At 39.4% G+C, this 20,064-nt stretch overlaps 2 protein-coding genes across 2 annotated transcripts; one reads left to right on the top strand and one right to left on the bottom strand.

Moving 5' to 3' along the window:
* Positions 1 to 2,120: 2,120 nt before the first annotated feature.
* Positions 2,121 to 10,029, bottom strand: troap (trophinin associated protein). Its single transcript, XM_086141823.1, has 14 exons — positions 9,854 to 10,029; positions 9,412 to 9,506; positions 8,325 to 8,562; positions 7,788 to 8,241; positions 7,477 to 7,595; positions 7,270 to 7,321; positions 6,878 to 7,008; positions 6,695 to 6,749; positions 6,523 to 6,611; positions 6,359 to 6,430; positions 5,399 to 5,506; positions 5,016 to 5,322; positions 4,021 to 4,223; positions 2,121 to 2,326 (listed from the first exon to the last, which is right to left on the bottom strand). The coding sequence occupies exons 2-14, from the start codon at positions 9,471 to 9,473 to the stop codon at positions 2,264 to 2,266; spliced, it is 1,953 nt and encodes a 650-aa protein (XP_085997949.1). The 5' UTR covers positions 9,474 to 9,506; positions 9,854 to 10,029; the 3' UTR covers positions 2,121 to 2,263.
* A 2,166-nt stretch (positions 10,030 to 12,195) lies between these two features.
* Positions 12,196 to 19,550, top strand: LOC147214278 (differentially expressed in FDCP 6 homolog). Its single transcript, XM_086141861.1, has 11 exons — positions 12,196 to 12,369; positions 13,980 to 14,120; positions 14,221 to 14,406; positions 14,991 to 15,218; positions 15,328 to 15,474; positions 16,086 to 16,194; positions 16,290 to 16,588; positions 16,683 to 16,849; positions 18,126 to 18,324; positions 18,442 to 18,532; positions 18,873 to 19,550. Exons 1-11 carry the CDS (start codon positions 12,274 to 12,276, stop codon positions 19,067 to 19,069), a joined length of 1,860 nt encoding a protein of 619 aa, XP_085997987.1. The 5' UTR covers positions 12,196 to 12,273; the 3' UTR covers positions 19,070 to 19,550.
* The last annotated feature ends 514 nt before the right edge of the window (positions 19,551 to 20,064 follow it).

Here is a 20,064-nt window from a genome sequence, read left to right as displayed (position 1 = left end):
CCAAATCGACAACATCTGAGGAAACATTTCCCAAAGACTTCCATACCATTTGAGTTGGTGAAGCGATGTGGAGGGCTGCCCCTCTCTTCTGCATGAGTAACCAAAACAGAGTCGGGGGGATGGAAATGGAATTTAGTCTGCCACGCTGCCAAATTAATGATTAAGGACAAACCCTGGGACACCAAACACTTCAGCAGTTCCCTATTTGCACCTCCACAGTCGTTGTCTTGATCTGACAAGTGCTTGATGAACCATTCCTATTGTTCGCATTATTTAACTTCCCAGGTGTTAAGACGCATGAAAAGGGTTGCTTACCTCTTCTTAGTTGTTCACCTTACTTTGATAGACACGGGACCAAATTAGCTTGGTTGAACAAAAGGAAGAAAGGTCAGAAAAGCCTTTAACTTTAGGGAGGCGGAGCTGCTATCACTGGGACGTTGAATTGTCCTTTCCGCTTCCTTCTGTTAGAACTTCTTGGCTGCTTCTCAATCCTTCAGTGACTCAGCTAAGTCCACCTGGTCTCTTGACATGTGACATGGAGTGCATGGTGTTTATGTCACTACACCCTGTGTTAAGTCTCTCTGCAAAATGATCTTCACAGCACTGCTTCAAAACTGACCATACATCTGAGTGAGCCTGCTAAATGGGAATAAAAATTCACAGGTTTTATGAATCAGGAATGATAAGTATTCTTTACAAAGATGAGATGATAAACTATTATGAAGTTCCCTGAAGCATCAGATGGGCATGTATATCAACTTCCAATTTTTGAGCATGCAAGCTCAAACAGATCCTTGTGCACATGAGGATAGTTGGCTAATAGTTGGCTGTGTAAAAGAGACATATTTTGGATTTCTTCCAACTATAGAAAGTGGAGCTCAAGGCAGGTTATCTACTGTACATCTGGTTCACCACAATGAGCCCAAAAATATATTCAGGCTAATTTTCAGTAGTAACTAGTTATATTGAGACCACAAAGAAAGCTCAGCCATCGATGTCTGTTGTTGACAGCGGTACTTTGGAATGAAACATTTGAATACAGTAAGAGAACAAGACAAATGAAGAGGGCATACATGTAAAGCAAGATATGTTTTTTTGTTTGTTTTCCTAAACTGACTCTCCATGTAATGTTTGAAAATTAGGTCTGAAACTAGCTGAGAAAGGGTTGTCATTTTACAAGTCCCCATATTAGTCACATTAAAAACATGTGAGTCCCACATATGAGTGTGTGTGTGTTCAACATCAAGAGTGACCATTGGCTAAATGTGGTAATGTTTCTAAGGTCATGTAGCAGAGCATATGATCATGAAATTAATTTTCTACATTTCTTTTATTAAACGAACTACCTTTTATATCAATGCTCATTAATAAAGCATCTGTAAGTAGACAGTCATTTTGATCAAATACCTTATACCCAGCCAAGTCTTGACAATAAAAAAACAAGCTGTACCAGCTTGTGCTGTATTTTAGTCCGCGATGCGGATTATAAGACTTATATGTACTCATATGACATGTTATATAAATACATATACAGTACACCTTGTAACAAACTGTATCACCATAAGTCATGAGTTCTACATGTGACCCTAAAGCAAATTTGGGGTTGTAAGACTACCTGGTATATCTTGTGTCATCATGCAAAGAAGGATGCCATTTCACATTTAAATGCTGGGGAGTCATCTCGTCAAGTCACATGACATGAGAGGAAAAAGAAATAGGTGGAAGTCCGACGTGCCTGGTAGTCAGTGGAGGTGAAATCTAAAAAAAGGGATCCAGTATCAGTTGTTCATAGACGAAGTAAAACATTAATAAATTGATTATTAGGGCTGTTAAGAGCTATGAGACTTCTGAATTTTAGTGCCTTGAAGGTGCAATTCCATGCTTTCTTTCCCATAATTCAACATATTGCTGGCTTCTCTCTGCTGGAAGTTTTCCAAAAGTACACCCGACATTTGTAACAGAAGCTTTACCAGAGAAACGCTTCGGCTTGAAGGGCCCAAATATTTGAATGGCTTCTTTATAAACCGCTGAAAACAGCGGAAAATGTTTTAGAGCGGAGAGAGGTGGGGAAAAAAGTAGTCTGAATATAGCTTATAGATTTATTGTAAGAAGTGTACATAACATGAGTCACCCAGGGGTTCCATACACACAGACGCATGCATGCACGCAAATATCAAATCACACATCAAAAAGTTGGTGAAATTCTATGCAACATCCAAGGGGGAAAAAAAATACTGTACTAGTAGTGCAAGTCAATTTTCCTTCAGAGAGGCCAGTGTGGGGAGGTTGGACCAGCGGAGAGCTCAAAGCTGATTGGAACAAATCTCTGAAAAAGAAAAGAATGCATCTAAATTAATTTGGTAGATGAACTGCAAACAAATATCTTTATAAGTCGGTGGCCACTATAGCAGTGTGGGAAACCATAAACTAAATGCAAAGGAATGTAGAAGTGCAAGTAAAAGAGCATTTGAGACATTGGGATATTCTCTTCATTCACTTTCTTGCACAGTGCTATATGTGAAGATCAGTGCTACTTTCCTAAAATATATATGATCATCATTAAGCTACAGAGACTCTCAGGCTTGGAAACACCAACACGTCCCATTGTTTTTAATTACATTGTTGAACATGGAAAAAAAAAAGTATCTTAAATCTTTAATAAGGGCTATTTTATGTGCTTTTTGTTGTCTCTTTGGGAACCTTATTGTTAACAGGCAGCTTTAGAACTACTGGGAGACTAATTTGGGACACAAGTAGACATGGACGGTTTCTTCTTGTTTCCATAGTTTATGTTAAGTATAGCTGACTTCTTTCAGCATCAAGTTAATTGGTGTCATCGAGTTCCTTGAAACGATCCAAAACATTTGTTATCCTCGTCACTGGAAGCGTCACTGATTTCAGAAAGCTGATCGTTTGATATTATCAACTCCAGAAGATCTCATCACGAGTTAAAGGTTATAAGCGTACTTGCGCTTTTATCGGACACGCTCACTGATCAATGCCAACTACTGACATTACTTTTTGTAATCATGATTTGGCAGTTTGACTATCCCCGGATGTGCTAGGGCAAGTAGGACAGTTTAATGATATCTTTCTAGAGGGATATTTGTCTCCCTCTAGTTTTATGTATTTTAATATTTTTTTTAATCCACACTGTGTAGAAATGATTTACTAGGATCATAAACAACATTGTGCAGATGGAGTAATGCCTTCAGTCAGGTTAGAGCGGGTGGAGAAAAGTGTCAGGGCTAATGTGTGATACAAGAACATCTGCCAGAATGAAATGAAACAGTGTAAGACAGTGGTCAGATCAGCTGTATGGTTTTAGGGACAGCGGCAATGAGGAAAAGACAGGAAGCAGAGCTTGAGGTAGCAGAGATCAAGATACTGAGGCTCTCTTTGGGGGGATGAAGATGGATAGGATGAAGAATGAGTCCATCAAAGTGACAGCACATGTTAGATGTTTTGGAGAGAAGGTCAGAGAGGCCAGTTGAGATGGTTTGGACACGTACAGAGGAGAGATAATGCATATATTGGTATAAGGATGCTGTGGTAGGAACTGCAAAGCAGGAGTCCTTGAGGAAGACAGAAGAAAAGATTTATGGAGGGAGGGAAAGAGAACATTAAGGCAGTTGGTGTGAGAGAAGAGGAAACAGAGAATAGGGTTAGATGGAGGAAGCTAATTTGTGGTGGTGACCCCTGAAGGGAGCATGTGAGAGGAAAAGAAGATAAACAACATGGTGGTGTGGAAACATAGTGATGAAGAAAGAAACTGATTCACAAATTCATATGCAGTGCAATTAATTTCAGGGGAAATTTGACAAGTTGCCATGATCCCTATGTAACGGTCCAATTAGCTGAACCCAATCCAGAAAAAAATTTGAAGTAATTTGCTCATTATCCTAAACAAGAGGTTGATGGCAACATTGTCCCTCTGACATCTTTTGAATGTGCTTATTGCAATTTAAAACCCTGCTGAGAGTTAGAAGGGCTTTGGGCAGTGGTCGGCGGAGCACTTACAGTGGACTCTTCAAAGTGCAGCAGGGAGGCCAGCGGATTTCCACAACGGGGCCGAGGTGGGTGGAACTCAACAGCAGCAGGGACAGAAAATGAGGTGTAGATCGCCACCTCCTCATCCATCCGCTGCTCCTCAATTAGAGCAAGACGTTTTTGCAGCAGCACAGATGCGGGACTGATAGGACAGGGCTTTTGACAAGGTGCATCTGAAAATAAAAAAAAAACAAAAACCCTCTTTAAAAGGACATTATCTCGAACACTGTTCATATATGATAGGATAGATTGAACACTTGCTTTATTAATGCAGGCCTTGATAAAACTTAACAGTACTTGAGTGAACTTAATCTGGGAGCAGTTATGTTAAACAACTCTCTAGTTATATGAATTATAGGACAAATAAAATGTAATTTATGTCCACTCATAACTTGTTTCCTCTCCAATTATTCATTCAAATTATTTCCTCTCCAAATTCATGATCATTTTCTCAAATGTAAACTGCAGATTGGATGGAAGATATGGCAGAGGCTGAAGTTAGATGAAGTGCCCAAACCTTCACACTTGATCCAGACATGGTTGAGAGGTCTTTATCTCACCATGTGAGTTTAAGTAGAAAGGGGTGAAAAACAGACCAGAATCCCAAGTTTTCCACTCATTCAATGTTAACACGTTCTCAATTGACTAATGCGTGTTTTTGGACTATGACAGGAATCCTCAGAACCAGAAGAGAACCCATATAGGCAGGAGGAGAACATACATGGGTCGCTACACAGACCCAGTCTGCCACCAGAATTGAACTGGGCACGTACTTGCGCCAAACACCGCACATCCACGTTCCCTATCTATTTCTATATCTTGCTCAATAAATTGCTACCTCATTGAATAATTTCATGTAGATTATTTTGGGGGAGAGGGAGAGGCCATGTGTTTGCCTTTTGAACAGAATAAGGACAACTCCATTCAAATCTCACTGAGTTGTCGAGGAGAATGTGACACATTACCTTTCTGCAGATTTTGAATATAGGAGTTGATCTGCAATTTTTGTTGTTCTACATGGGGCAATTTTTCATCTTTCTGAAGTCCTTTGCCCTGTTCTGATGAAACAGATCCTTGCTCATCCTGGTGGAAAATGTTCTCCTGTTTCTCAAAACGTGGGGCTCGGATCAGCTTTTTGCCCGTCGAAAAAAAAATGACAGACTCTCTTTGCAGTGCCTGTAGAAATGGCTGTTCATCTGCAATCTTCGGCTCTGTCACCTCATCATCGTCGACCGTGGTTGTCTTAATGTTTCCTTCATATCGGGATTTACTCTGAAGAATTTTGAGGGGAAACAGCATGTTAAGAAAAGGCCTTTCTTTACAGGACTCATGGAATATTCTTTCTTACAGTCAAGGTTGGGTCTGGGAATTTCTCTGCGAGCACTTGAAGATCTTTGTCCACTGTATTTGGGCTCTGTTCATCATCTGGGTCAATGAATAATCTCTGGACGACATACTGCAAATACACAAGAAAGACAGACATGTCAACCAGTTGGTTTTCACTTGACTAGAAAAATAGTTATAGATCAAATCCTAGCTTTTTGTTACCTGTACTCTCTGTTCCTGTGTGTTTTTGTCATGACAGCCTGAATACTGTGGCCCACTTCTTGAATAAAGCCTGCTTGAGGATCTTAATTTTTTTTTTTTTCGAAAGCAAACTCACCTTCCTGTCTAGTCCAGCTCTACTGTTGAATTGCACAACGATGTCCATTAAGTAACACATTTTAGAAAGGACTATCATCCATTTTTATGTTCATTTTCCAGATGTTGCTTTATCTTTTTTGTGATGCAACTGATTTTAAGTGATATTCTTAATTTTATCACATTTTCTAGACTCATATTGCTTTTACAAGTCTTACCCCTCATTCACTTAAAAATAGCTTTCCCTTTGTCACTGTAATAATGATGGATGGTCTCTCTTAGTTGCCTGTGGATGGGATGAATCACAAATTTCTCTTTATTGAATAAAACCTTTGTGTTCAATTACATTTCTTAGAAAAAAGTGCTTTTAAAATGATGAGGACGAATAGAATATCTGCCTATCATCAACTCCAATTTCCAAATGGTTAGTATTCTAAAAATCTTATATTGTGCTAACTTGATTGCACAATCAGCTTTGTCAAAGATATAATTCATTTATATGCATAATATGCATTAACGATATCCTACTAATGTACTTAATTACCATACATGTTTGTCTATCAGTATTTGCTTTCATCAGGAAAATTTGAAAAGCAAACTTGAAAAGAACTGTTGTACTACGTCTATTAGCAGATTTAGAAAACAAGACATTTTGTGAAGCTCTAACCTCCCCCTGTGGAGGTTTGGTGTTGCAGCAGCCCAGCCTGGGAGTGTTGATGTATGGTGATGGGTGCCATTTCTGAAAATGACAAAATTATGTGATGAACACAAGAAATTTGTGCAACTCCAGTTGCTAAATAACCCGATTAAGAACATGCAGGAAATACTGACCATTGAGGACATAGGCTTATGCCTGGTGTCAGGAACCCTATGTGGAGTCCATCTCTTGAACGGTGTCTCTTTGAGTGCCATCACTGAGCCTACAGATGAGTAAAATGAATAAGTGAGCAGATAAGGAGTAATTTTTTTTTATAATGACCAGAATAAAGATATTGCAGCTTACCAACTGATCCTTCGGTTGTTTCTTTTTTATTCTTTCTAATTGGCACTCTTTGAGCCTGAGCAAAGGAAGCAACATAATTTTGGTTTCAAAGGCTTACGTAATAGGCCAAAAAATGTTAGAGAAAGCAGAAAAAAAGGACATGTATACATATATACATATATATATATATTCATATATAAATACAGTGTAGATTGAAGTTCTTCCTCCTGATGGACAGACTGAGTTTTTTGGTGTAGTAGCCTTCAAGCCCTCGTTCTGCAGGATACTCTGCAGTGTCGTTGAAGCAGGGGAGAATGGAAAGGATGTCCCTGATCCTGTGAGAACACAGAACAACAGAGAATCCTGCATATTTTCCAATTATATGGCTTTTCCACTGATGCAATGATCGTTAAAAAAAGAAGACATTATTTTAATTAATCATTGTTACTAGGGGTAAATGAGCTAATTGTTGTCACTCAGGGTAAAAACAGCTTTTACCCTGTGACTTGTGATTAGACTAAATATGACAAGACTAAATATCTTGTGACTAGACTAAATATCTATTCATATAAGCGTACATCACATTCTATTTTAACCTGTTTTGGGTCCCACTTTTTGGTGACTCTTCATGACAGACACTCGCTGGGGCTGCGACAAGGATCCAAACATGTAAAGGTGATCATTGGACTTCATCAAAATTCAGAAACATTTAAAGACACATAAAGAAACATTTGAAGGGATTCTTAAATAAATCAAGTAATCATGCAGTATTATTCAAAATTAATAATAAGTAAATTGCTTACGAGCAGGATGCATGAGTTGGTCTGTGGAGCTGCTGATCTCAGGCTTGCAGCACTTATTCCCTCATTCTGGAGGATACTGAGCAAGGCAGCTTGGTTAGGCTGGAAGTTTTCAATTTTGTCTGAAATACATTGATCATAATAGACTTAACACCACAATAGTCCTACAAATATAGCCTAGCTAAATTTTAAAAAATTGTATTTTGCAAAAGGTAGATTAAAATTTCTAAAAAAAAACACTTTGAGGGAGAAAAAAAAAACAACACACAAAACTGACGGAAAATTGGGCAAATCCAATGAGACGGTTAACTTACCAGATGGCTCTTCTGGTAAGTTACCCTGCACTTTCTGCTTAATATGAGAGGTCTTGGCAGGGTCCTTGAGACTTAGCAGGTTCATGTTATCCACACAGACGTCTGCAGTGACAACGGGCTGTGCACATGGAGCAGATGGAGCAGCGCCATGGAGACGCGGGACATCACCCGACTTAAATGTGTTAGAAGTTTGTCCTGGTATGGGGGAATTGCTTGTCTTTTTAGCCGAGTTACTTTGTAGTTTTGCTGAATGTTTAGTGGTTTTTGCAATAATGTTATGAGCTCTAAAATGAACACTGGATTTATTGTTTTCACACTGGACAGCATGCGTTTTTGTTCTTGACTGTAAAACAGTTAGTGGCTGCGTAGTTTCAGTGTCTGGTTGAGAATTCCTTTGTTGAGACATGCTGAAAGGTAAAGGCCTGGTGGAAGACCTTTTCTTCTTAGCTTTGCCCTGTAGTTTCATAATAAGAAGTTAGAAAAAGCAGTAACCTTTGCTGAAAACGTAAATTCAAAAGACAGGGAAGAGACACTCACAGCAAGAGATTTTTCCTCCCATCTGCGGTGGTGCTGACTGAAGTCGGCGGGAGTATGAAGACGAGCTGTCTTTGCCAGCCTTGGAAGCCTGCTTATACCCGTCCGCAAAGGTGCCTTCCTACCTGTGTCTGAGCTTCCTGGATCTTGGTTCTCTGTGTCTGTGTTAGGAAGTTGTAACACAGGCACAGGTCTCATAGACCTTGGGTCTCCTGGCATTTTGCTATTTTCAATCTTGATTCTGTGCAGAGAGAACCACTCAGGTGAAAAAACATCTACAGAGCTAGCTTGATTCTCCTTCTTCTTCGTCTTTTCCTTTTGGCTTTTCCCTTCAGGGGTCACCACAGCGAATCAACCTTTTCTATCGAATGCTTTTCTTTGGATCCCCCTCTCTCACACAAACTACCTTCATATCCTCTCTCACTATGTCCATACATCTTCTGTATGGCCTTCCTCTAGACCTCCTGCCTGGCAGCTCTAATTCCAGCATCTGTCTACCAATATATTCATTATGCCAGGGCAGATGCCTTATACTTTTTCATAGTTATATTGCTTAGATTAGCAATAATTTTAAGCACAAATTTGATTTTACTTTAAACCCACAGTTTGCTTCCTGATGTAAAAACCTGTATAACCGATCTGTGAAAGAGGCTGCATTAAATGAACTTTTCTCACAAGCTAATTTGTCTGACTTTATGTTCATGACATTGCAAATCTGACAAGGTATTCAATGTTTACTATCAAGACTAATTGTTCCAACACATTAAGATATTCATTCAGTGAACAATAATCAGAAAGTTTAGAAATATTCCGTCTCTAATATGATGTGACAACTTAAAATATCAACTGTTCATTAAGTTCGCAGCACTTCTAATCAATACTTTCGTGATACAATATCTACACAACAAATTTGACAAATCACAATCCAAAGCATGTACAAATGCCTGTTGGAACATCCGTATGTTTAACTCAGTGATCATGAAAAAAGTAGGTTTAAGAACAGCAACTAAAACTTAGATGGAGGATTCTTTGACATATCGCGTAGTCTTGACTTTTGACACGTTCTCTATTTAGATCGGTTTAATTTTACCTTGGGCAGTCGTTTTGGATTTTGTTCCGATTTTGTTGACGAAGAACTGGAGATGAGTCCATTGTGATGCCAGGAGAAGATAATCAGAATGGAACCTAAGACAAAAAGAGCATCCAGGTTCAAACTCTATTGAGCTACGAATTCACTTTCAATGGTGTACCATCAAATGCAGTGTGCACCAACAATACAATGCTATCTTCATTCAAAGCTAGCTTATACGAGCAAACATCGTTGAAAAAAAACCACCTTCTGTCTTCGCCTGACAAACAACGTCAAGAGAAAAATACTTTTGTATTAGCCTGTTTTTAGATCAGACCAATATGTTGTCAATGAAGCATCCTTTGAGTCACCGGACTTCACTTCTAGCCGAGCAGGCGACATTTAAAGGCTCCCCAGCTTTTATCAGAAGCGACGCAACCGTGAAAACACCTTTATTACATACTTTCAGAGAACAGAATGGTCCTTGTGACTTCTCTCCACGGCTCCAGCAACGACTTTCATTCACATAAATATAACACCGAGCTTTTTCAGTTCTTTCGGTGCCAGTTTTGAGACTCCCTTCTTCTTATTCAAGTCGAAACGCTAGCAGTGGACTATCTGTCAACTTCCTGCATACGCAGTTTGTATTACCCGCGCCTTGCTATTGGTCACGTTGAGAGTCACCACTAGCCAATGACCGCGCGCAATCTTCTTTCGTGTCAGTTTCTTTGACCAATGAGAAACAGACTTTCACAAACAGCTCCATGGCAACGACGCGAAAGCTGTTTTACCACGTGACAGTAAGGGGGTAATTCCCCCTTCCCACCATCTTCAACTTTTCTGTTTTAAAATGATCCTGCTAGTAATAGTAATGATAAATCCAAAATCCTCAGAAAAAAAATAATGTAACCTATTCTGGGACTCACTCAAGCCTTCAGCTTGGAAGCCTTCAGCAAGTAGTTGAGTTTCATTCCTCCTCATATTACCACTGACTCCATCAGTTGCAGGAAAGATTTGCCAACCAAAGATGGTATTATAAGGTCACTGCAAAGCTCCATTAGCTGTAGATGATTCTAAGCAGGTTCTACGCAGGTTAGTCACTCACTTGCAGCCTCTTTCTCCGAGGAGTATGATGGCGATTGTTACAGAGGCGTTCAGTCCAACGCAGAGCCGATTGTGCCCCGATGTGTTCAAGAGGCCATTGTTAGCCTCATTAGCCTCCTCCTGTGCTGCTCCCCGCCAAAATGGCCTTGATATCACTACTTCCAGCCAACTTGATTTATAAAAACATACCTATAACACAATACCTTCCACTTTGTTGACTCATCATCTGGTGTGTCTGAGCATGTGGTATTTCTTCTTTTTAGTTGGGCAACACTGTTGTAATCAACTCTGGTGGGGTAAAGAAGCACTGTTTCAGTCTAGAGCCGCAGAGTAAAGATGCCTGAGTCATCACTGTAGGGAACAGTGATTCTGGGTGTTCTGCGATGTATAGTGGACATTGTTCTTGTACAGCCACAGATTTTTACAGAAGCTCCCATCTCACTCATTGCCAGTGCGTGGCCAGTAGCCAGCATTGCTGGACTTGATCAGCTTTTCTGCTATTGCAAAGATTTGGTCCTGGAGCCTTGGTGAATGCACCCCAGATGGGACGTGTACAAAGACTGCAATGCCCTTTAAAAATATTTTAAATGTTGTGTCACCAACTTTACTGCGAAGTTATAAAGCTGATATTTTCACAAATCTCATGCTGTTAGACCTAGCTGTAGAAAACAAGATAATTATTGGAATAATTGAAGGTCCATGTAAAAGAGCAATGTTTCTTCAGACTCCTAAAACTCATATCTCTGATTTTCAAGTGACCAAAATGACCTACATTCATCCTTATAACTGATCTGAGCCTAGAAATGAATAATAAGTGGTAAGTAATTTCTTTGTGAGAAATTTTATTCAAATTTATGATCTCAAACAAACAAAAAGGTTATCATCTTTTCGTCCATTCAGCTGCTCAGCAATCATCTGCCTCCATCTAGTCCTAGCCTCTGCGTCATCTTCTCTTACAATAACAAACTTCATGTCTTCTTTCAAGCCATCTGGAAACTCCTCTAGAAAAAAATAAGACATTTTGACAAGACCATTTGGAGTTTGTATATTCTTAATCATTGGTCTGTATTATAAGGACATACGTAATTTTTGGAAAAACTAAATGCCTTTGTAATATTAATAAGTTAATAAATCGATATTACACCACAGTTCTAACATGCTTGCTATACCAAAAAATTGTACATCAGGTCGAAATGGAGACATACACTAAACTGGATAGACGATATTGAAGTTGGATTTTTTGATCATGATGATTTTGTGTCTTGTGTTTCTACATCCATTTTCACGTTCCCATTGTTTCATGTTCTTATATGCTGCCTTGTCATTGTTTCAAAGCACATATATAAGAATGTGCCGAAGAATTATTTCTGAGTCTGGTGCATCGTAAAGTTAATTGTCCAACCACTTAAAAATGTTTAGTAGAGTTTATTTATCAGCACAAGCAGGGCAACAAGAAAACAGTAAAAGAAAAAAATAATCAGTTGCTCTAGTAAAGAAAACTTAGAAGAAAGACGTAAACATAGTTAAAACTAACAAGTATCTTCTTCTCTTGCTTCCTCGACATGGTATAGAAGGTAATGAATGGATGAATACAACAAACCTTGACTAGAAAATGGTGTGTGTGGATGTCCAGCAGGTGTCACTGCTATCACCCAGCTAAAACTTGCCTGCTTGACAGCCTCATCACACAGTGCAGCTCTGGTGCCTGTCAGCCCCTGTAAACTGCAGGAGGAAGAAGAGAAGTTGAGGAGGAAACCAGAAATTGAGACAGATTCAGTCATGGATCTGCGGTCTGAGCTGTTGAAGTCCATTTGGTACGGGTTCACAGCTCTGGATCTGGAGAAGAGCGGTAAGGTGTCTAAATCTCAGCTTAAGGTGAGTGGACGGTCCTGTGTTTGATGGATGAAACTTTAGGATTCACTAATTTTCTGTCATTTTCAGTACCTTGCTTACAAGTTCATCATGTGGTCTCGTTCTAAGGAAGATGAAAATATCTGAAATCTTTGAATGTGTGGCAAAAACAGATGTCACATATAAACTTTAATTAGTTAATTCACGTAGTTTGCGTTCGATTCAGGAAGCAAGGGCGTATACCATTATCATTTATCAATATTTCCTGTGTGAAACGATTTTAACCAAATGCTGTCTGAGAAGGAACAAACATGTTCTTTATATTTCGAGCTAAACCTTTTCATAGCTAAAACAGCACACAATACTCACCTCTGTTTGGTAAGTGTGTAAGAGCAACAGTGTGCTGTCAGTCTGTATATAATGGGGGCCCTCATCTCTGGGAGACTGAGGCTAGATGTGCAAGTGTGTAGTGCAAAGGGTCCTCTGGCACTGGACCTGAGCAGGGAACAGCCTGTTGAATTGAGTATGCTCACAACATGAGTCCTGTGTCTGTCAAAAGGACATTGTTACAGTGAGGGCGACGGCAACGTGGAAACATGTTGGTGATTGTTGTCTCTTGCCACTGGCGTCAATGATGCCACTGTATTTTTGTTGATCTCATTGTTATGTCACTTGGTCTTGGTGTGGATCAGACTCCATTCCAGCCACCTCCGTGTTTCTGGCTCCTGGATTGTAGCTAGGCAGCCTCATGACTAGGCTTATCCCCTTCATGCATGCAGTTGCTGTTAAGACACCATGTTCTTCTCTAAGTGTGCTCAACTAAGTGATTTTTCACTCTGAAGGAGATCGGAGACAGGATGTGGTTTTGGCTCAATGCACCTCGTCTGATTGCTTCATTTACAGGAAAACAAAAAACTTAACAGCAGTTAAAATAAAATACTGTTTTGTTTAATAAAAACCTTCTTTGTCAAAAGTATGATATCATACAGAAACCAACTTTACATGCCACCGAGCAATTAATTTATTTGAGGCAGGGATTTCTTTAAATGTTTTAAATGGCTCCATAAACACTGTGAAATTTCTCTTTCAGTACATTGATGCAAAATTATATCTATGTTTGTTGTTTACATTCGAGCATGCAAGTGTCACAGTCATTTTGTCACTGTCTATCCTTACATTCCCTGTCACCTGTTGAGGAATCTGTTTAGCTATGGTGCGCAGTATGGCTGTTGCTGAAGAAATTTAATTCAGTGTTATAGTATATGTATATCATTTTTTCTAACTTCTTACACCTAAAAATTTGCATTTAAAAATGCTTGTAATAATGATTGTGCATCACTCAGCTCATCACTTCGCTTTTGCAAATGACGATCTTTGGAAAAATATAACAAGGCGGAATTTTAAAACTTAAAACATATAAAGGTGTAAAGAAAAACAATCTTTTATTCTATACACACATTTTTGAGGAAAACATTACCATTCGATCACAGAGTCCAACTACTAGATATACGTACTTACATTCTCATCTCTGAAATTTGATTTATCTGTGACATAAAAAACAATTTACCGTTACAGCCATTCTACAGTGTTTACATAAGTCTAATATCAAATGTATGTTTGTGTTTTTTTTTCAGGTTTTGTCCCATAATCTTTGCACAGTGTTGTGTATTCCACATGACCCTGTTGCTTTGGAGGAGCACTTCAGGGACGATGACGATGGCCCAGTTTCGAGTCAGGGTTACATGCCGTACCTAAACAAATATATCCTGGATAAGGTGATTAAACTTCAATGATATTGTGATTTTTCTTTTTTCCAATTTGTAGTCAAGGACAGTCACAGACTGTTTATTGTTATTTCTATTTTGATTTTTGTAGGTCGTAGAAGACTCTTTCAATAAGGAGAATGTAGATGAGCTTTGTTGGACTCTGACAGCGAAGAAAAATTACCAACCAGACAGAAACAGCAGTACTGTTCTACCTGAGAGGGATGCATTTCAGCTTTGGTGCCTTTTTAATTTTCTGTCAGAGGACAAATATCCTTTGGTTATGGTCCCCGATGAGGTACGTCCAAGTGGTGTATATGGGGACATAAAAGAAATGTCATTTATCCTACTGATAGATAAACCAAAAAGCAATTATTACCCAAGCTTCAAACATAGGCTGGTCAGTAGAAAACACAAGTTATTCTGCTGTGTTTTTGAGTAAATCAGAAACATTTTGCCTTGAATGAATCATTAGCTTATTCGCAACATTTGCATACACATGAAGTGAACTCTTGTCTTTCACCGTCGTGGAACGCTGTCCTCTTTTCATGCAGCAGTTTGAGTGGGTTTCTTTTTGCAAATGCTTTGTCGGTTTCCTGTCAGAGCTTTTTCATACCCTCCGCAAAGATTGTACCAGGCATTCAGGTACATAGCTAAATGCACTCAGGACAGCAAAGTGGGAATTTCCCTGTCCAGGAAAACACATTTCTACGTTGTGCATGTGACAATAAACGCTTTGAATCTTGAATGGCTGCCTGTATGTTTTTCCACAGAGCTAGAAATTTCAAGGGGGGAAAAATGTCCTCAGAACTAGGTTTAAATCTTGTCTAATCAACGCAACGGATCACTTTAAAACACTTCTTGCTTTCTTTTTCTGTCCAGGTGGAGTACCTGCTCAAGAAGATATGCATGGCTATGACTATTGAGTTAAACACTTGTGAATTAGAGGACTTCTTCTCCCAAGATGTGGTGCAGCAGAGCGGCATCACAGTCTGGGTTTTTCTAGCAATGATGAACTCTGGAAAGTTAACCAAAGGAATCGATAAGAGCATCATCAGCATGGCCATAGAGGAAGTGTACAGGGAGATAGTGGGTGATGTCCTCAAGGAGGTAGGGGGGGACGATCTGTGTCTGTGTGTGTGTGTTTTTTTACATTTCCTGACAGGCTCTGCTTTTGGTTGCTGACAATGTATGTGTGTGTATCTGTGTGTGTGTAAAGGGTTATTTGTGGAAGAAGGGCCAGCTAAGAAGAAATTGGAAGGAACGCTGGTTCACTTTGAGGCCAAGCTCCTTCTCCTACTACACTGGGGAGGATCGCAAAGATTGCCAGGGCAACATCTCTCTGGATAGGAATTGCTGTGTGGAGGTAAGCAGCTGAGATTAAAAAAAAAAGGAGAACATATTTTGGATATTGTTTTCATATTATTTTTTCTCTGCTTGGCTTCATCCTGTAGCGCTATGAATATGAATTAAAGATATATTCATTATCTGATGTTGAGTGCAGTGGTTGCATATGGAGCTATTTTAACATAACCTTTAATCTCACTTAATTTTCTTTCAATTGCTGTCCCCTTGCCAAAATAACACAAGGAGAATTAATTACATTGTCAATATTTTTAAGTCCCATACTGAATGTGCTGCCTTGCGGTTGTGGTGTTATGCTCCCTCCGTTGCTTCAGTATTTTTGATCTTGGATTCATGTCAATGATTAACCACACAGTACACAGTGCTGATGAACAAATTGTGTTTTTCAGGAAAAGTGCTGATTACTTTAACAGAAAGCAGGCTATCGTTCTTAAAATCATGCTATATAATAGGATGAATTAAATGTCTGGTTTAAGTATTTTAAATGGACAATTTGCTATTTCCTTGATATTTTTTCTCCTCAGCAGTGCATGTTAGGTGGTATAATGGCAAAAAAATTGTAAAACAGTGACAAAAGAATGTTAAAATTCTCATGTTTACCTCTCTGGAAAGGTGCTGCCAGACCGGGATGGGAAGAGGTGCATGTTTTGTCTAAAAACCCTGTCCAAGACCTATGAGATGAGTGCGACAGACACCAAACAGCGACAAGAATGGACTACAGGTAAGATGAGACTCACGTCATAGAGTTTGACAAATAAACGCTAAAAGCTTATCTGTTTATAAGTCTGTTAAATATTATGATTCATCTTTCTGCAGCCATTCAAACAGCCATCAGGCTGCATGTGGAGGAGAAGAAGTCTCTCCACAAAGATCTAAAGCTGAAGCGACGTGAACAGCGGGAGCAACGCGAGAAGAGGCGACAATCCAAGGAGGAGGAACTGCAGAGGCTGCGAGCTCTGCAGGAGGAACGGGAACTGAAGCTGGCAGAGCTGGAGCTCCTGAAGGAAGCGCAGAAGCAGGCTCAAGTGCTCTTGGAGCAGGATGAGGAAAAGAGGCGCCTACAGCATGAACAACTTCGACAGGCCTTGGAGGTCCAGCTGCGAGAGGCTGAGGAGGTAAACAGGAAAAACACCGAGCAGGAAAAAAGCTTCAGTTCAACGACAGGTGGATATGGGAATCGATTCCTGACTTCTTGTTGTGTGTCTCAAGGCTCGTGTCAGTATGCAGGCCGAGATGGCTCTGAAAGAGGAGGAAGCTGAGAGACAGAGAAAGAGGATCCATGAGCTGGAGGAGATGCAGAAACATCTAGAGGAGGCACTACAGCAGGAGATTAAAGCTAGGCTGGATGAGGAGGCCTTCCGCTACGCTCAAGCTGGGTAAAATATAGATTTTACGTGGGGTTTAGGGGTCAGTGAACATGTAACAATTAGAATATTTTAATTATTTTCTTTATTTCTTAAGCTCACATTAATACAGAAGTCCCTTTTGAATTGAAAGGACTTTGAGATGAAAAAATCCCGATCCTTTACCTGCATTTATTACTTTTTTTAGGTCATTGTGTGTGATCGCTGACTCTTCATTACTTGTCAGGTGTTATAAATTGGAAATAGCTAAGCAAATATGATTTAAAGGTGTATTTAAAAAAAAAAAAAAGATCTCAAGCTGAATCAACAATACCTATGACGTAAAAATTAAGAAATCAAATCTCTGCTCTGTCGAGCAAAGATGATTCAAAATTAGAAGTAATGGTTAGTCACCACCATGATAAGTAGAGACCAGTATATGCAAGAGTATAATAATAGAACTATATTTGCTGACAGTATCGTTTGTTTGATTTGAGGACCTATCGTGTTCAACAAACTGGAGCCAATAGTATGACTGCTGTGCAGAATATGTTCAACTCAGCTGTTTAGAGTAGATTGCGTTGTGTTATGTTCCTGAGGAAGTTAAGCTGCGGACAGAGGAACTTATTTAATTCTGTCATATCTTTTGTAGCACTATATAAATGACACCCACACCCATGTAGTCAAGATCAGATTTCTGCTCGATGGATCACACTTATCTACTAAGATCTTGTACAAGCCACATTTCATCTTAACTCCTTGTAAGATCTGAAACATGAAGTTACTCAACCCAAGATCACTCTTCAGCGAGAAATGTGTTTGTGCTGCTCGAGCTGCGTATTTGAGCTTCGTTGTGTTAATTATGTGTGTACAAATTAGACACAAAGAAGGCTTTTTCACATAACAGATCCAAGTAATACTCCAGCTCATGGAACAATAATTCTAGAAGATGGATCTGTGGATGGATTCTAGTAGATGCATGAAAAATGTGGTCATTTGTACTCTGCTTTCTAGCCATAATATGTGAAAACATAAGGTAACAATCAGTAAGAATGAACTCTGTGACTTTGGAGACATCTTGTGTCCAGCAATGTTTGTTTGTATGAAAAGTATTGCCTATCCATGTGGCTTCTATAGTAAATAATTAACAGTATTTTTTGCATTATTATCATCTTGTAACACACATTGTAAGCCTACTTGGAGAATTTTTTTGTGTCTTAATACATGTATTGAAGGACTCTTTAAACATTTTGTGGCGTATTCATTTTCACTTAGAACCACCTGTCGATATTTTTGCGTTGGTATTCAGGTTACTTGCTGAGGAGGAAGAGAAAATGAAGGCCCTGATGCACCTGCAAGAAGAACAGGAGGAATATATTGCAAAGACACAAAGAGAGAAGCAGGAGCTGAAACAGGAAATGGAGGCCAAATCGCGGGCCTTGGAGGAGGCACAAAGGCAGCTGGAGGAGGTCCGTGCCAACCGGCACAGGGTAGATCAGGATGTGGTGGTAAGGATGGAGACACAGATCGTAGTCTCTGTGTATTCAATTTTAGATAATAAAAAGGTTGTCGCACTTCCCTTTAGAGTACTGTTTGTCATTTTAATGCCTCCTACTGTTTGACAGGCTGCACAGAGAAAACTTCGCCAGGCGAGCACCAACGTGAAACACTGGAACGTTCAGATGAACAGGCTCATGCGACCGATCGGACCAGGTGGTACGTGTCCCGCCTGCGTGGTCTGCTACCATATAATGTGACATTACTGATTCTACCTTTTTTTCCAGCTGATCACATGGGTGGTCAGAGGTATCGGAATTGTTTTGTTTTTGTAAATCCTCCAACCACCACCAAGACGACGACTTATTTCAGATTTTTTTGTGAAAAAACGTTAGCTGTTTCTCACTCTGGTGATATAACACCCTTGTCTGACCCGGTAATAGTCTATTGGTCAGCATAGTAACACACAAACCGTCATGTCTCATTGAATTTAATTTGTTATATCTAAACATTCATGTCATTCCTGTGTATTTTCTTTTTTAAATGTCTTTGTTTTTAGAGAAAAGACCATCTTTGGGAAGCTCCTTCTCATCTTTCCAGATCCCGACACAGAGAGACCCCGGCCTGCGTCTCAGGAGGAGATCAGGATCAGAAGATCAGGATGAGGAGAGCAAGGAAAATGTTGACAATAGAGCTGGGACTGATTTAGAGAAACGCCACTCCCATACCTCCAATGGAGACATGGACATCCCTTAAAAACATGGATCAATGAGTCAGCATGGTCAGATCTAGTCACGCAGTGGCATCCTAACAAGGGCAAGACAAGTTCCAGTACCACTCTTTTTGTCGAACTGACTAATCTCATTTCGCAGATGAGAGCAGTTTAAAGTATTTTCATGACAAACTGTATTTGCAGTATTAACCACTGAGCTAATGACTGCTAACTGTGTGAGACCTGCTCTGGACACAAAACATACCTCAAAGCATCGTGCACCACGTCGAGGAAGATCATTAGTTCAGCCAGACTGATGTCAGTGGTTAATGTCCACCTATGCCTGGAAAAGGACATTCCCGTCTCTTTTTTAATGTAAAAACACGTTTCAGTATTTAGAGTTCAGTTGAAAAATGTAACTCCCAGTCAACAGTAAAGATGGGAGGAGAAATACTCATATTAAGCTCTATATTTCTGCTGTCAGTTAACAGAATGGTAAATAAATGAACTGATACTGTAACCACACTTCTAACCTTGTTTAATTGTGTTATATTATGTCCAAAATGTAATCTTCAGTAAAATGTCAAACTATATGTGACAAAGGATTGAAATTAATCATATTTAACTAAGTGCAGTGAATGGGCTATGAAATATTCTTTCATTTCATTTCGCGATATTTTGAATTGTGTTATCACTTTCTAGTGTGACGATAAAATCTGCTTCTCAGAAAAATTAAGACACGTTACCGATAGGCAAAGTGTTAATTGGCTCTATTGATTGACTCTATATCGACAGTAATTCCTAGCGACCCGAGTGCTGAAAGAAAGCTTAACATTTTTCACCATGTTTTTTTATTGGGGTGATAATCCTCTTTTCATTGTGCTGTTTACAGGGCTCTTGCTAAAATTAATTAAATTACTGGACAGACATTCATACATTCTTTTCTGGAAATCATTTACATTAAAGACTGACACCCGTCAAATTGGTGACCGCCTACGTTTTCTGGGTAAGATATTCATGGTTCATATGAAACGTATGA

This window comes from Fistularia commersonii, chromosome 34 (genome assembly GCF_037954325.1).
Source record: "Fistularia commersonii isolate RoL2024-O1a breed Wild chromosome 34, RoL_Fcom_v1.0, whole genome shotgun sequence".
In the NCBI taxonomy this organism is placed as follows: domain Eukaryota; kingdom Metazoa; phylum Chordata; class Actinopteri; order Syngnathiformes; family Fistulariidae; genus Fistularia; species Fistularia commersonii.
The sequence above is the reverse complement of the archived record's forward strand: the minus strand, read 5'-3'. Positions and strand labels throughout refer to the sequence as shown.